The sequence below is a fragment of the Centroberyx gerrardi genome, chromosome 5 (genome assembly GCF_048128805.1).
Source record: "Centroberyx gerrardi isolate f3 chromosome 5, fCenGer3.hap1.cur.20231027, whole genome shotgun sequence".
Taxonomy (NCBI): Eukaryota; Metazoa; Chordata; class Actinopteri; order Beryciformes; family Berycidae; genus Centroberyx; species Centroberyx gerrardi.
This window is the reverse complement of record NC_136001.1, coordinates 15,346,873-15,363,384: the sequence shown is the minus strand read 5'-3', so window position 1 is coordinate 15,363,384 and position 16,512 is coordinate 15,346,873. Positions and strand designations below refer to the sequence as shown.

General features: G+C 41.7%; 1 protein-coding gene across 2 annotated transcripts in view; it reads left to right on the top strand.

Moving 5' to 3' along the window:
- Positions 1-6,512: 6,512 nt before the first annotated feature.
- col2a1b (collagen, type II, alpha 1b) overlaps positions 6,513-16,512 on the top strand; it is a 50,851-nt gene continuing 40,851 nt past the window's right edge. The window contains exons 1-7 of one of the 2 annotated variants that reach the window (XM_071922685.2): positions 6,513-6,795; positions 10,321-10,530; positions 11,811-11,827; positions 12,360-12,392; positions 13,342-13,374; positions 13,681-13,734; positions 15,808-15,909. In XM_071922685.2, coding sequence (XP_071778786.1) covers positions 6,705-6,795; positions 10,321-10,530; positions 11,811-11,827; positions 12,360-12,392; positions 13,342-13,374; positions 13,681-13,734; positions 15,808-15,909 — 540 coding nt within the window. In that variant the 5' untranslated portion in view covers positions 6,513-6,704. The remainder of the gene's footprint in view (positions 6,796-10,320; positions 10,531-11,810; positions 11,828-12,359; positions 12,393-13,341; positions 13,375-13,680; positions 13,735-15,807; positions 15,910-16,512) is intronic. The other variant, XM_071922688.2, reaches the window with a different exon arrangement.

The following is a 16,512-nucleotide window of genomic DNA, read 5'->3' as shown; positions in this document are numbered from 1 at the left end:
TCCCACTCTTAGCGTCCCACCCTCTCCTCCACTTTCAGCTATCCCCTCCCTCCCTCCTGCATTCCATCTTTGTAAGATCCTTTTCCCACCCACCCACCTTACCTCTCACTCTCCCCTTCATTTTCAATTTTTCTGCAACTCCCCTCTCTGTCTGCCCCCTGTATCACTCGCTTTGTGTCCCCTTCCCTCTCTCTCTCTCTCTGTCTCTCTCTCTCTCTCTCTCTCTGTGCCCCTCCCTCCCTCTCTTTCCCCCCGTCCCTCTTTCTCCCACTCTCTCCTCTTTTTTGCCCATAATCTCTGATTCTCTTTCCAGACAGACTTCATTCCTAAACAACTATAGACCTACAGTATATTCACCAACCCTTCCCATCATTTCCTCCCTCTTTAAAGCACAGGTCTGCAGCATGAACTTACTTCAGATGAATACTGTAATTTGTCACTGCATCATAAATTCACAGGAAAAAAGCATTTCACTGACTAGCAATTGCAAATGATTACTAGAGTAGCACTCAGAGAGATGCTACACCCGCGCTGCTTGTAGGTAATGTCATTTAAGGGACAAAAAGGAAGGTGTCACATATGGCAGTCATGTTTTACAAAGTGGAAAGGGGCTAATTGAGTCTGACCTGTATATTGTGATTATAGTGCAAGTCTGTGAAAGGTTTTGTAAGGTAAGTGTCGCTCGTAGCCTATAGTGTTCTAGTAAAACAGATCCATCTCAAGCCAAATGCTTCCTCAGTGGGGTGCAGTGAGCTCACGATGCAGATGATTTCTCCGATCACGGATGTAAGCCAAAATGATTGGATGACAATCATAGTCAGAAAAAACACAATATCCGTTATAGTCATTTTGTATGAGCAGTCGGCTCACCGCCGTGAGAGTCTGTCTCCATGGCTACAGACATTACTTCCTCATTGGGAGTGGGGGCTTTTATCAGAAGTCGACACACCAAAGCAACGGGTCATTAGCCCACACAAAACAACAATGTATAAACAACGATGTAACAATCACTACATTGGTCATATACTGCATAGAAGTTCGATGGACAATCTTTGCCCGATTTGGGGGAAAAAATGATAATGCAGGTCCTTGCTTAACTATGAAAACATTTAAGCAAATAAGTTTGATTCTGAGCAGTTATGTTATGCGGGTGTAATAAAGCAATCAATGGTTACAAGGGGAGTGCTTCCTCAATTTAAGTGACGTGTCTTTGCTAAAAAAAAATCTGAAAATTTAAAACAGGTTGGTGAAGTTGTTGAAAATGCAAAACAATGAGGCTCTTATTCACACATGGGCAGGAATAATTACTAAACTCTAAACTAAACTGGGACTCAGGTGCTCAGATGACACACATTTGATACCTCAAGTGCCAGTGTTTATTTTCTCATCCATTTTGAAGCATCAGGGACTCTGTCACCCTTCACCCCTCACCCTGTTGGAGGGGGACGCGTCTGTCAGTTCAGCACAGACAAGCTTTGAAAAAGTAATCAAAATCCGGCCACAGGACACTGAAGTCCACTTCTTTTCCAGCCATGATTAAGGTTTGCAGGCTCTCGCCAACAAAGGGATGTCTTGTCGACTCATTGATGGACCTTAATACTTAAAACATGCATGCGAGCACACACACACACACACACACACACACACACACACTCACACAGGTTGAGATGAGCAGTATGAAATATCAATACTTCTCATAGACTGCCAGTCTCAGAAGGGTGTCATTTGCGAGGAAGTCGGCTTCAAAGAATTCTCTTCAAAGCAGTCTGTGAGTTGCTCACTGAAAGAAACACATACAAACATACATACAATATCTGTGCACAACACATAACCTCTCTCAATGTCTTACACACATCCATTAACCATGAACATAAAGTATGCACTCTTGTCTGGCAACACTATATCAATGGTTTCACAACTGTTGACAAGTTTCCAGTCTACAAACGTGTTGGCTGATGTAGCTAGACTGCCAATTTCTGCCTGCACTAACTAAATAAGAAACTAGGGTTGATTTTAGACTTGCAGCCTATGAATAGATAATTGCTAGGTTAGTGATCCAAGCCTTTGATCCATGGGTTGTACAGGGTTTACAGACAAGCCACAAGACACAAAAGGAAAACAATTATAATTTACTATGAATTTTGCTATACATAGTCAAACAGCTGTTCAATACCGACTACACAAATTGGCTGAAAAATCACAAGTTGCTCATTTTGCAAGTAAACTTGGAGAGTAAGGATAACATCGAAAACAAACTTTGAGGCAGATTCTGTACAACACACCAACTAATTTATAAGCAAATGAAAACAAACAGACCCAAATCAAATAAATGGTTCAGCTACACTTTTTGACCACATCAAATGAATTGAACCATAGTCCCAAGTAAAACTGTATCTAAGTGAAATGAGTTGTTCTCTGCAAAAAAGTCTATGCCACTGTAATCACTGACACACTTGCAGGTGTTTGCAACATATTTGCAGGTGTTTACAACAGGATAGTTCCTCGGTCAGCACCCAGAGATTATGTACTGCACTTGACAAAACTGGACACAATAAATGACTCTGACAAACAAACTGACTTGCAGGGTGGTTCCCTGACCCATTAGACAGCCACTGTTCTCCTTGGAAGGCTGAGCGGTAGAGAATAGAACTAATGCTGCACACTCAGGAGGCACCAGCTGCCCCTGTTTCCAATAAAGTGTGGGGGGGTCAAAGTTCAAAGCTCACAGGTCACAACCTGCACAGGGGAGAGGGGTGAGGACCCCGCAAAGTGGATGCAACCAAACCGTCCCTCAGTGTTTATATATAGCTGGAGTAGTAGCTACGAGGTAGAAGAGTCTCATCACGGCATGTCAGTGAGCGCTCACTTAGCTACTGATTTACACTACAAAGCTGAGCCACATCTGACAGGGTTAGGCTGGAGACGAGAGTGGCATTCCAGCACTAACTATGGGCTCTATTCTGAGGTCTGATGGGGAGATCTCGGCTGTTTGGCATGGCCATGTGTTCTCTCTGTTGAGAGAAACGGATGCAGACTACTACACTGACTAGAATAAGGCAATGGTGTTGTGTGTGCTGCAGTCATTGCAGCTTAAAAAGGAATCATTGGATGAACAAGAGGGACGACTTTAACATTGAAAAAAAAAAAAAAAATTCTGGATGAAATAAGCATCAAAGTTGTCAACCCATTCCCAGCCAACTATTCAACATCAGGCTGGTCTGAGAAAGCCTGATTGAAAAAGTTAGCAATAATTCCAGAGAACAAACCTAAAGGAGAGTGTTAAAGATTTAAGGCTGCATTCATCCATGGTCAAGAGCTGCATGGGAAGACTCTGTTTCTTAGAGCAAGTTTCACTGCGATAAGGACATCCATCCACTGAAACTGACAGTTCTGACCAATATGCATCCATCATTATATTATTACTGTCCATGGCCCCTGTCAGTGGTTTGAATGATAGTTGTTATGTGTGCATCAAATAGAGGCTTTGGTAAGCACACCAACTTTAATAGTGAGTATGTGAACCCAAACGTAATTATGAGCCATTATGTGGCAAACTTCATTTGTCAACCAGTACTTAGCCCAATAGTGTGTGTACAAAATATATTTTTGCTTCACCAGCTTCATGTATTAATACTGTATGGGGACACTATGTGTTCATTTAAAAATGTCTTAGAACAAATGATAATTCAATCAACTCCCTTGAACATGCATATCAAGTTTCAGAGAGCTACAGGAAGCTAATAGGTGAAAACCAATCGCAAGCTCATTGGTCTGTGGTGGCTATGCTGTTTATCCAACTGGATTGGTTTATAGACCATTTGTGTATCTCTGCCTCTGCATACAATTCTGATAGGTGAAAATTTGTTAAAGCCTTAGGAAATTAACTCATTTGAAAAGGTGGAAAATCCATCAAGGTTGAGCTTGAATAATCAGGTTAATTATGTCATGGACTACTTTTACCCTGACCTCCAAAATTTGTCTGGAAAAGCCCAAAGTAGGCTACTCTGTGCATGTAGTTGAAAGCTTCCTGGTTTCATGTCATGACATTTTTTTTTATTGGTCCAAAGCATCCAATGTATCAAAACATTGGATGTGTTTGTAAATTGGCACTCTGAGCAGCAGAGCATAGTTTGGCACCAAACTGGACCATTCGTCAGTTCAGAGTTCTGATTTAATTTCCACTCATGTAGCATCACCCGCTCAAAGCTTGAGTCCTTTCTGTGTACTTTGGATAAGGGAGAAGAGCAGCAGATCATTCAAATGTTTACACCAGTAGCCGAACTCTTCCCCAGACCAGAACTAGCCACAATTATTTGATTGAAATGCACCCAAGAACATTTAAAATAATAACTGTGTAACTGACAATATAATACAATTTTAGAAATCCCTGTAAAATGTTGCTCTGTTCCAATGAAACTATGGTGCTCACTCTCTTTCTCCCAAACTGAGCATCACACTGGATTCATAAACACACCCAACAACTTAACTGCATGTAGTGGGTGTTAAATTTTGCACTAGGGACTGTGCTATGGTAACTGGATGACTTTATGCAAGGGACTGACGTAGTTAGTGATCTGTCTAACTGGCCTAAATCTGGTCAAAAATGTAAGACATGTACGATATTTTGAACTTTAAAACATCCAGAGCAGCAATAAGGTACATTCAGGAACAATAAAAAAAAAACGTCCTTTCCTTTCTCCGATCCAAGTTATGTTCAATTTAAATCAAATTTTGTAAATCTACTCTTTGCCTCCAATTATCAACCAGCGAGACACGGAAATTACAGAGCAACGGTTTCTAGGAGCCAGTTAAACTTCACAGTTGGAGTGGGCTGCGTAGTTGTAATTCAGTGAGTGAATGAGTGAGCGAGTGAGTGAGTGAGTGAGTGAGTTGTGGACATCTTGAGAAACTGCAAGTGTCCATCTTAAAAGGCCTATCTGATCTGATGGACACCAGAACCATAACAGAACCCTGCTGCCATGGTCAGGTGTAAAAATAAAAAAGAAGAAAATAAGCACACAGGCAGCATCTCCTCAAAGTGATTCTTTCCTGAAGCCATGATTAAACTGAGAATACAAAGTTTCTCATAAATGTCCATCAAAAAATTATCTTCCCAGAAATACCAAAGTGATGGTCTGCATGCTGTAGGCTCTTAACCTCAGAAGGGTCCTCCTCTCTTTTCCCACAGGCTCAAAGTCCTCCCAGGAATTCCATAGTACACCAGATCAGATCGGATTCCTCCCCTCCACTCTAGTCCAGGCTTTATACACACAGGCCAGGGCAGCTTATCTCAGCCAGGAGAGTGACAGTCCAGCAGGCAAACCAGGTGAGGCACCTGGCTCCTCCTTCTTTGGCATAACCCTCTCTGAGCTTCCTCAGTTTTCCAGCCAATCAAAAGAGCCAGTCCTCTGCTGTACCAAAAACCATTTCAGAAATATGATCACCCTTGTCTATTATCTTGTAACACAAGAAAGATAACTCATAGATTAAAACTATTATGCTTTTGAAAATTTGGGCCCAAATTTGTGATAGAAATGCATTGCAACAAGTTATGAAGGCTAACACTCACAGAATTTGAATAACAATCTTATGCAGATGACAGATGTAGAAACAAGCGTCTATATTAGCCAGTGGTGCAAAATGAAAATGAGCAGAGAAAATATGTATGGAAAATGTTAGTTTTGGACTTCTTCAATCAATGTCTCATCCATATTTGCCTTTACTCTGTGACATCAGGCCATTGCTACTATTTGCATTTCCCTAATGAAATCACTATATTTCACTATTCCTTAAAGTATGTCTGAAGTGACTTTATAGTGACCTTATCATACTTAAGATATATTTTTATCATCTATGGTTTGAATATAAAATCATAGCCTAATATTCCCATAGTGACTTCAGATGTGTCTGTGGCACTCAATAGTTAGTTTACAGTGACGTTATTGTATTTTATGGTATTTTCATATATCAATATTGTTGCAATACATGATATTAGGCCTATACAGTGTATAATGTAGCTATAATGTAGTTTTGCTGTAGTATCTTTCTAAAAATTCTTACTGGGTTACAGTTCTTTTTCGCTATGTACACAGTCGCATAGCCACACAAAACTAGTTAGCCTATATGCTTGCCTTTTCAAATGAGCCGGTAATGTGTGTATTTATCGCACCACACAGGTAGCGGGCAAACCTCTTGACATGAAAAAAAAGAAGCGCCAATTAGATGTCGCGGAGTGATTCTGGAAATGCTTTCGATGAACAACGCGGAGGAGAAAGGGGGAGGGCCACGGAGTTTGAGAGGAAAAAAAAGTTTTGGGTACCTCTTTTCAGTAGCAGCACATGGAGGAAGGAGTGGTCTGGGACTCGGATAATGGAACCTGGGAGACAGAATGGGAGGGAAACGGGGCTCAGATTTCAGCTTGACAGGGGGTAAGGGGCTGGACTGATATTTGGGAATATACGAAGATTCATTGAAGGCAACGGGGACATAAAACTACAGTGCCTGACCTGAAGCGGTCGGTGCTGAGTTTCTGCTGGGGTCTGGGTCCTGCCACTGGATTCCCCCATCGGTTTTGGAAGGTTGAATGTTGAATGGTTCGGCTTTGTAACTGGGAACACACACACTAAATACTGAGAGAAGCCTCCGCTCCCTTCGTACCCTTCTTTTTTTCTCCCCCAAAGGCCCTGCATGTCTAATATTTAGACATGTTCAGCTTTGTGGATTCGAGGACTGTACTGCTACTTGTAGCAACCCAAGTCTGTCTATTAGCCGTTGTGAGATGTCAGGAGGACGACCGTAAGTGGCAGTTTTTTTTATTTCTCTCAAAGAAAGTGTGGTTATTCTGAAAAAAATGCTAAAGCAGTACTTGCCATAAGATGCATATTAAGGGCAAAATGGTTCTACAAGTCAAATTACCCTGTCATATGTTTTACTTTGTCGCCCTGTAAGCACAGCACCTGTACTTTGAATAGCTGCCCATTGTTTTGGTGCTTGGATTGATTTGGTTATTCCTTCGCACCTTTTACGCACAGCTTGTGCGGGGTTGTTTAGACACCAGTTGCTTGGAAAAGTGTCCAATTGATGATAATTGTGGTTCTACTGGCTAATAAGTGTTTTGATGTTATCTGCAAAGTTGTTTATGTGAGAAAACTCGATATATTAGAGTTTATGGATGTGCGTAAAAGTGATGGAATGGGTTGTGGGACGTGGGCAGTTTATGTGAGATAATGCGCCCAAAACTGAGGTTTGATTATTTTAAATTACACTTAATTAGTTGTTAAGAGTATTTAATCATTCTCAGTACAGGTTTAATTTTTTGTGGCACTTTAAACGCGATGCGAAAATCATAAGATTCAGATTTTGATCTCACTCAATAGTGGACTCAGCTCTTTGCCTTACCCCCACCTCCCCCCTCTCTCGCAAGTTGCGCCGCCGGACACCTGTGGGTGCTTTGGAGGCCTTGACAGGCTCCCCTTTTAACTCCAGATCCACTTCATTGAGGTGTGGGGGGGCAAAAAGCGAAAGGTGGTGAGGCTCAAGGGCCTTTGGTGAAAAGCGTTAACATTCCTTTGCTGTCAGAGGGCATCGAGGCGAATCCAGGCTTGTTGAAGCGGAATGGTGAGCTAATAACCAAGACTTCCATAAAAAACTCGAAAATTGTTTATTTTAATGTTCACATCATGAAGAAGCCAAATGGGCCTGTTATTCTTTATACCTGTATACTTACCCTTCTATATGCAGAATCTTGCATATTCGATTATACAATGCCCAGTCAATTCAATTGGACTGGGATTATTCATCATCATCATTCATTAAAGTATGGTATCCAGAGGAGACATGTGAGAGTGAAGGTATGCTAGTAGATTGGGGCCAGAAATAATGTTCCATATGATTTCAGGGTTTCCATCTGCTTAAAAGATTACCCAGAGGCTGTGACAGTCAGCCTAGAGAGAGAGGGAGGGAGGGAGGGAGAGGGTGGGAGAGAGACACAGAAGGAGAAGAGAGAAAATGAGAGAGAAATGACTGGAAAAATATAAGAAGGGGGTTTTATTATTATAATTCTAAAAGGTGCATTGTTTTGAGTATACAATAGGTGAGGCATGCCAAGGCCCCAAATTAAAAGAGAGAGGAGTTGGTGTTTCAAGAGGAAAGAGAGAAAGGGGGAAAAAAACTCAAGCCAAGGCAAAAAACACTCATGCAATTGCAAGTCTCAGGTTACCCTTTCAGAGATGTAGGCCCCTGGACATAATGCAAACCCTTCTTTTCCTGAGAATTAACTGGTGGCAGAATTTTTTTTTTTCTGGGACGCGCTAAGAAGCCCTAAAGAGGCCAGAGTGTCTGGCTGTGACCCCAGCCTAGCAGGCTCAAAGGGCAGCAAACAGCTACTGGCTCCGAGTCACTCAGAGGGGACAGGGGTCAGTTCTTTACCTTTCAATTTGGAGGCTGCTGACTGACCATCCATGGAAGCAAGGAGGCCAGAGGGCCGAGCTGACAGGGGCAGAAGCAGGGCCAAGGCCTATAAGTTACTAAATACTCCTGTGTAGCGGCCTCAGCTGGAAACCAGAGTTGAGCCTAACGTCCCAGAAGCACACCTGGGTTCACTTTACCATTTTCATCATTTTACTCCTCTGGCAAACAGTATGGCTGCCAACACATGGGGGAAGAGAATTACAAACTATCTCTGGAGTTGCAGTGATGAAATGGCTCCTCTATATCAGCATGATAAGCAACTTGTCCCAGAATATCCCATTTCACAAGAATCTTTCATATTTGATCCAGTGAAAGGACAGGTGCAGGCCTCTGACAGTTCACTGGAGCCTATAAAACTAAATATCAAAAAGGCAAATTATGTGCATGAAAGCTGACCATTTTCCTTTCTCTGAGGTGTTTGAACTGGCATCCGACACAGCTATGGCTTCCAGATGGGGTTTAAAATGTGCCCTATGTTTGTACAAGGCAATAGTTCGTGAATTGCCCACTCTGTCCCTTTCCAGAAAGGCCTCATTCATTGCTGCTGAGGTCCGTTAGGTTACCTAGACTTAAGCAGGCCTCAAAGGTAAATATAACTACTGTACTTACTCCTTCTGCTCTCCGCATCTCACTGCCTCTCTCTGCTCTGCATTCCCTGAGGCCTCCTTCCTGGTGCGTCAACCACTTTCACCCCTTGGTGAAGGTTCAGTGGCTCCAATCAGAGCATTTGTTTGAGCATGTGTTTGGTCTTCTGTTGACTATTGAATTAGTTGTCTGAGTGGAAAATGAACTGGAATGTGGCTAATGTCCAACAAGTTCATTGATAAATTTCACTGTGCGGTGTAATTTAGACCATGTACAGTAGGCCTATGGTTAGTGTACCTGTGTTGACACACGCCCCACTTCCATCACATTCCGTTACGCACTCTATGCCAAGCTGTGGTCCGATAAAAAACATCGAAAGATTTTTCATCAAGTGAATGCAAAGACTGTGTTTCATGTGGAGTAATTTAGGGCGTCTTCACAATGTAAACTAGCCCTATATTTACCTTTGCAGTGCAATTAGGGGGGAATTCAGACACATGGTCTCTAGCGCCTGTGAAGTTATGGGAGGTTTCCTGAAAGTCTTGCAGAGATCAGCTGTGGCGCTTCATTCTGTGAGGTTACACTGCCACCATGTGGCTTGTTTAGAAGTTGCAAGCTCTTGTGTTAATCTCCAGGATTGCTTTTGGTATTGGACTTTGGTTATTCGTTCAAAGGGAATGTTGGCACATGATTTGTGATTTGTAGAGGTTGTGTTGACAAAGATAAATCTGGATTGGTGACATTAGTCATCAATAGGTATGTCATGAATTGTAATGGGAAGAGGACCTGATGTCAGGTTGTGTGTTATCAAGCATCTGCCCTGCTGAAGTGTCTTTGAGCAAGACACTGAATCCCAACCAGCTTCAGAAATGCTGTTCTGTCGCTGACCTCTGACCTCCCTGTGTGGGGGAAAGCGAAAAGATTTTCTACAGGGATCAATGAAGTATCACAGTACATTTGTATTATCAGGAATAAATTCTTGGGCCATTTCTTATTTAAATTTATGCCTTTCTAATGTTTTTATTTTTCTTATTAACACATTGAAGTACCTGTTGATACACAGTAAAGGTGTTTCCCACCTAAACAAAACATTGCTTAGTTTGTTTTATGTCTTGAAGACATGTTATGATTTAAATACTGTAATTGTTGTTTATGAGTAACATTGCAGCGACTGCTATTCAAACCTGATGCATAATCTCCTTTTTCCTCCCACCAACTACCTGCCTGGGCCTCTGTGTGTACCTTACTATGGTCTCACACACACAGAGGAGGATGTTTTTAGCTGTGTACAAGATGGACAACGCTATAGCGACAAGGACGTATGGAAACCAGAGCCTTGTCGTATCTGTGTGTGTGACACGGGAACCGTCCTGTGCGACGAAATTATCTGCGAGGAGCTAAAAGACTGCCCCAAACCTGAAATCCCATTCGGAGAGTGTTGCCCCATCTGCGCCGCTGACCAGGCTCCACCCAGTGGTCGTAATTTATTTATCTCACACCTCTCATAAATAAATTACTGTACAAGATTATGTTGTTTCTTTTGGGGAGAAAACGCCATGTGGACAACTAATCAAAGGATGGCCAGTTACCATTTAATCCCTGTTGCTTTTATCTTTTACATTTATGCTTTAAACAGACCTATATGTCATCCTTTGATTTGAATGCTGTTTTCTATCCCCCAAACAAACAAATGATCAGAAAAAAAGAATAACAATGGCACTTCTGACTAGATTTCAGTGAAATGCTACCTCAACGTAATTTTTCCATCGCTGGCTCACCTTGGCCCCATCTTGTTTGAATACTCTCTCCTACCCTTAGTATCATGAAAACATGTGGGAGTCATTATGGAAATACCTCACTCCAGCAGACATGGCTGAGCAGTTCTACTCTGTATCCTCTCTGTGGAATTCTGCAAATCTGATGTCAAAGAAATAATTGTGAGGGTCAACTGAAGTTTGAGGTATTTGCAGGTATTCACAAAATTTAATCACTCCTGATAAAGCAAGGCCCTTTACATCCAAACGTATCAGCGTTGGAAATATGAACAAAATTGGTTGAGGAGCATCAGTGAAATCAGAAGTGTCACTGTCCACATAAAAACATGCCTATTGATAAAAATGCTGTATGGAATACATTTTTTTAATTCAAGGCAATATGAAGTGCTTAGCTAAAAGTATGTAACATATACAGTATCATTTTAAGTTATCAACCAACTCAAAAGTAAAAAAGCTTCTTATTTACCAATATTGTTATCTTACAGTGCTATGGGATTGGTAAATCCCAGTTTAACTAACTCAGGGTTGGATTTTTCAGAAGCAAATTTGCACCTCGGTCATCTTCATTCTTTTGACTTGCAACAGAACAAAGATGAACTCAGAATGCTTTGAATTTGCTTATGAAAAACCCAACCCTGGCATATACCAGACTAGATGTTCAGAAACAGGTACTTTGCATAGGCTATTCTGATTCCCTTGCTTTCTACCACTCCCTTTCACCTGCTCCTGCTTTGCTTCTGCTTTGAGTTCGAAGATGGTGCCTCAACCAACACTTCATCAACCAGATGGGTTCTTTGGGTACCAGGACTAAGATTTGGTGGTGGTCTTTAGTGTAGTCTGATTTAGGAAAGTACAATTAGCTATCTACAGGTGTAGATTGTATGGGCTTCCAGGGAAAATAAACCTGGTGGATTGTTATTGTGTAATCCATTTGCTAACTGTGATTTATTTCCCCCTCTTCTCTTCTCAACCACATAACAGGAGCACCTGGAGCTAAGGTGAGACACTGTAGGATATTGAGACGCTGTGTGTGTGGTTTTGTGTGTATGTGTGTGTGTGTGTGTGTGTGTGTGTGTGTGTGTGTGTGTGTGTGTGCATGATTGCATGTGTGTGTCTGTGCCTGTGTGTTTTTGTGAAATGCAGCTCCCCAGTACCTACAATTAACTCTGGAGCTATCCCAGACTCATATCAGTGCTGCAGCATGGCCCTGTAGTTTATGGATTTAGGTGATACTTTGATGTGAAAGAACTTTGTCAGGCCGGTAATAGTTATTTCCTGCCTCACACTGGGTGCCATATTTATGTGTCTCATGATATTGCAGGGCATACTTATTTTCAACACTTTTCTGTTGAGCAGTTTCCTGTTAAAATTGCTAATTTTCCATCGAAAAGGATTTTCCAAATGCTCACTCATGGGCAGGGTTGCAAATAATGGAGGAGAAATGGCTGAGAGAACTGAATGAATGCATGGATATCATTTTCTAGCCCTAATCCTAATTGCTGTCATTATGCTTTATCTTTCCAATACCAGGGTCAGAAAGGCGAACCTGGAGACATTACCGATGTAAGTTAACACCCTCAATATCCTGTATTCAGAGGAAAAACTCACTCAGGTCACCATTCTTTTCATTTCTATGAGAATGCTAATTTCTAAATTACCTTGGAGTTTAAAATCCCCAAGTGATGGAGAATTGTTTCATCGTCACAAGAAACACTCCCCCTTTTGCGTCCTTATTTTCAGAGGCATAGTGAGAGTGCAGTATTAATGCTGAGGGTTGCGTAATACCTCCAGCTGTGGAAGTGTGCAAGTGCAGTTTAGTAATTAGTTACAGAGAGAGAGTGAGAGGGTGAGCAAAAGAACTGAAGATTTCAAAGATTATGTGCCAACAGCCTACCAGAGAAAGCGTAAGAAATAGAGAAAAGGGGGGAAGAGAGAGAAAGAGGGGGGGGGGGGTGTCTTCTCAGTCCATTAGGCCTGTTAGCCCACTCGTCAGGAAGACAGCCAAGCACAATAAGGCCTCCATACAATCCCTCCCTAAAGATCTCCATAGGCCAAGAGAGAGAGAGAGAGAGAGAGAGAGAGAGAGAGAGAGAGCTGCCTGCCGCTGCACATGGAAATACTTTACCCCTCTGAGGGAATAGAAGCCCGTGGCAGGAAATAAGAAGGCATTGTTTATTGTGTGTTTGTTATAATGCTTTGCCCGAAGAGATTAGCAATCAACAGTTCTGCTCTGATGGGAGAACGACAATATTTCCGTCCATTTACAATCAACAGTGCAATATTTACCTGTCCCAGTAGATCTGGTAAATTTAAGACTTGGAAGTTCTTCAAAGCAGATAGAAAAAATATTCACTTTGTCCACATTATAACATATCCTAATCAACGGTTTTACAGGATTTGCTTTATTTGAATAACAACCTTAAAGATTTAAGATAATGTTTTCTGAAAGATAAGCAATGTAGTAGTGCTGACACATTCTCTTTTCTCTCTTTTCTTCTCTTTCATTTCCCAGGTTGTAGGACCAAGAGGACCATCTGGCCCTATGGTATGCACTGCTTTCAGCGTTTACACATTTTTACCAAATTTCTTAGAAGCCATGTGCAATTTGCTGGATGCAGCGAGATTTCTGTCCTAACTGTGTGTATATGTAAGATAAAATGAGATTGCGTTAAGAGCAATCTAAGATATTACAGAGTACTTCATTGTCGTTTACATCTACATGAAATGGGAATAGGATTACAATAACAGTAGCAGAGTTCATGGACTACAACTGTTTCTTCAGCTCTCGAACGTACCGCTCACATGTACTGAGATAACACCTGAAGTTATTTATTGTCTCCTGCTCACCTAGGGCCCACCAGGAGAGCAAGGACCACGCGGATCAAGAGGAGACAAAGGAGAGAAGGTGAGTCCGACACATAAATACCCCCCCCCCCCCCTTGTCATTTTCTCTCCCTGACCCTTTAAAAAATACTAGACTTGAGAACCCGTACTCTGTCCCCTTTAAAAGTACAGCATGTCCTATTGAATCTGATAGCGTTAGGTCTTTGGGGGAGGTGGAGGGGGTGGGGAGGTGGGGTATCTGCTATAACTTGCAGGTTTGCAGAATGGTAGCCTTTCATTGAGCAGCTCAGTCAAACTAGTCATGTGTCGTTTCCATTAGGCTGTGTGGTCTGCTGCGGGCTGGGTTGTTTAACAGATGTGGGCCTTTTCGGAGACTCATAATGTAAACCTCTGGCTGCCGCTGAGGCCTCAGTCAGCCAGTGTGGGAAACCAGTGTTGCGGCACTGGTTGGGCTTTGATCACTGCATTAATGTAACAACACTTGGATGTGATAATGGCTGCAGGCAAGGAGTTTATACGGTGTAGTTGTCTTGTTTATGCATATTTCCGCGCAAGGTGAATTGATTTTCTCCAGGTTGGAGTCGCTTTAGAGGAGGAATTTTAATGAGCCGTTTTTATCATTAGAGTTGTTCGGAAATGTCTGCTGGCATGTTCCTAGAAGTAACTATTGTTTTCTTAGAGAGTTGTTCTGTATGTGTTATCACTTAAGTGGAGCATTTTTGAGACATTACATGGAGTCTAGTGAGTCATTTTAAAAAAGTAAGAAATATGTGGCTAAGCTGCAGTAAGCACTATGATGGAAATTCTCACCATTCTTAACCTCATAGGAGGTCATGAGTTGGAATTTCAGTCGACTCCTACTGTTTAGCAATGCTTTTATTGCAACATTGGTATTACAACAAGGCCTAGCATATTTGTCTTTCTTATTACAGTGTAATATGCATATGCTTCTTGTGCAACGCCTCTTTCAGATATGGTTTGTTTAAGAAATTGCTTGTCATGCTGTTTCAGATTTAGTATCTCTGTTTGTTTTTGTGTAGCTGTCTGTCAAAATCCTAAAACATGTAAAGCCACCATGTCTTCTAAACAGTTAATTCGAGGTATTTTTTTTTATAGTAATATGTCATCATTAAGCTAGTGTTTGCACAACTTAGCAACCTTTGAGGTGTTCAACACATTCTTTGTTTAGTATCCCCTTGCAGGGTAATTTGTCGCTACATGCACTGTGGTATGCCGGTTAGTGTCTGATTTGTCCTGATAAATCATCAGCACACACTGCCTCCAAAAAATCTACATTTTGTCATTTTTTATCACACTATTTTAAATGGTAGAGCTAGCAATGGTGTTAGATCAACAATAGCTTTTAATCTCCTGTTTGGCAATCCAGCTCAAAAAGACAAATGTCAGACATGATGGATTGCTGTCTGCCACCAGCTGGTCAGGTGCGAGCTGTTGTCATGTTCCCTCATGTAGAACATCAGCTCAGTTTGGAGAAGGTTCAGCTGGGTATTAGGCTTCTGTCCGCAGCATCCGACAGCTGTTGTTTGGTGTAACATCTGACAGCTGTTGTGTAATGGTTTATCCAAAGTACAAATATTCAAATAGAGTTCAAATATTGATACACACGCTTCCAATTAATGAATGAGAAATTCTAAAGATAATTTTTTAACACTTTCCTTATCTGCATTCACATATATTCAATAAGGAATTTGCCCTAGTGTGTTTGTTGCTGATATTACATAAAAGCCACATAGTTTGATGTTTAATAAAGGATATGCAATTTGATTTGCGTAACATTTCAGGTGTTCTTAGTTGTCAAATAAGTAATTAAAATGTGACATACCACTGATATGATAATAAACATAGCTCAATATTTTATTATTTTTTAATATTATATTAAATTGCTTATTATTTTAGTTACTCTTAAGAGGTTGCATCCGTTGGTTGTTTTAGCTTACAAAGAGGTAACTACAATTTTCATCCGCATACATTTTTTGGTTATTCATTAATAAATTGATCATTTGGTACACGTCATTACAAATGAAAAAGACTCTTTCTCCTCATAAGCAGGCCATATCCTTGTTGTTTTATCGGTTTTGTTTTAATTTCAGTTTCATTTATTTATCTGTTTCAGGGAGGCTCCGGTCCCCGCGGCAGAGATGGCGAGCCTGGTACCCCCGGAAACCCCGGCCCCCCTGGACCTCCAGGACCTAATGGACCCCCTGGCCTTGGTGGAGTAAGTATCCCATGACAAGTAGGGGGCGGTGGGGGGTTCGCACTCACTACAGACATAGGGGCTGACAGGTTGAACATTGATGCAAGGCTGAGAATGGGTTCACTTTGACTGGGTGGAAGAAGCGGGGAGAATGGTGAAGCGGTGGAAGCAAGAGGTTTCAAGAGAAAACAAGAGCACAAAAGAAGGGGGAAATTGCTGGTATTGGGAGGAGGTAGAAAGACAACCGTGAGGGGATACGGAGAGAGAGAATAGACAGAATGCTTCTCATTCTTTGTGAGAGAAAAGGAGGGAGGCAGTGGGTTGCAGGGAGGGGAGGTGGAGAGACAGGAGGTAGTATGATAGACTTGGGGAAGGAAAGGGAGGGGGCTTTTTTTGGGAAAGACAAGGAGATCTTTTGTGAAGCAGTAGAAAGATGAAAACAGTTCACATGCCCTCTGTCTCTCCTCTGTCTGCCCTGTATTCCCATCAACTCTACTGTTGACAAACACTTAAAACCTGACCCTCTCTCTTGCCAAAAAGTTGTTGGCAATTCATCCCACTATTTTATCTATTCCAAATCTTTACCCTGCAGCCAAAGTCAGATAACCTTTGTTTCGCTAATAA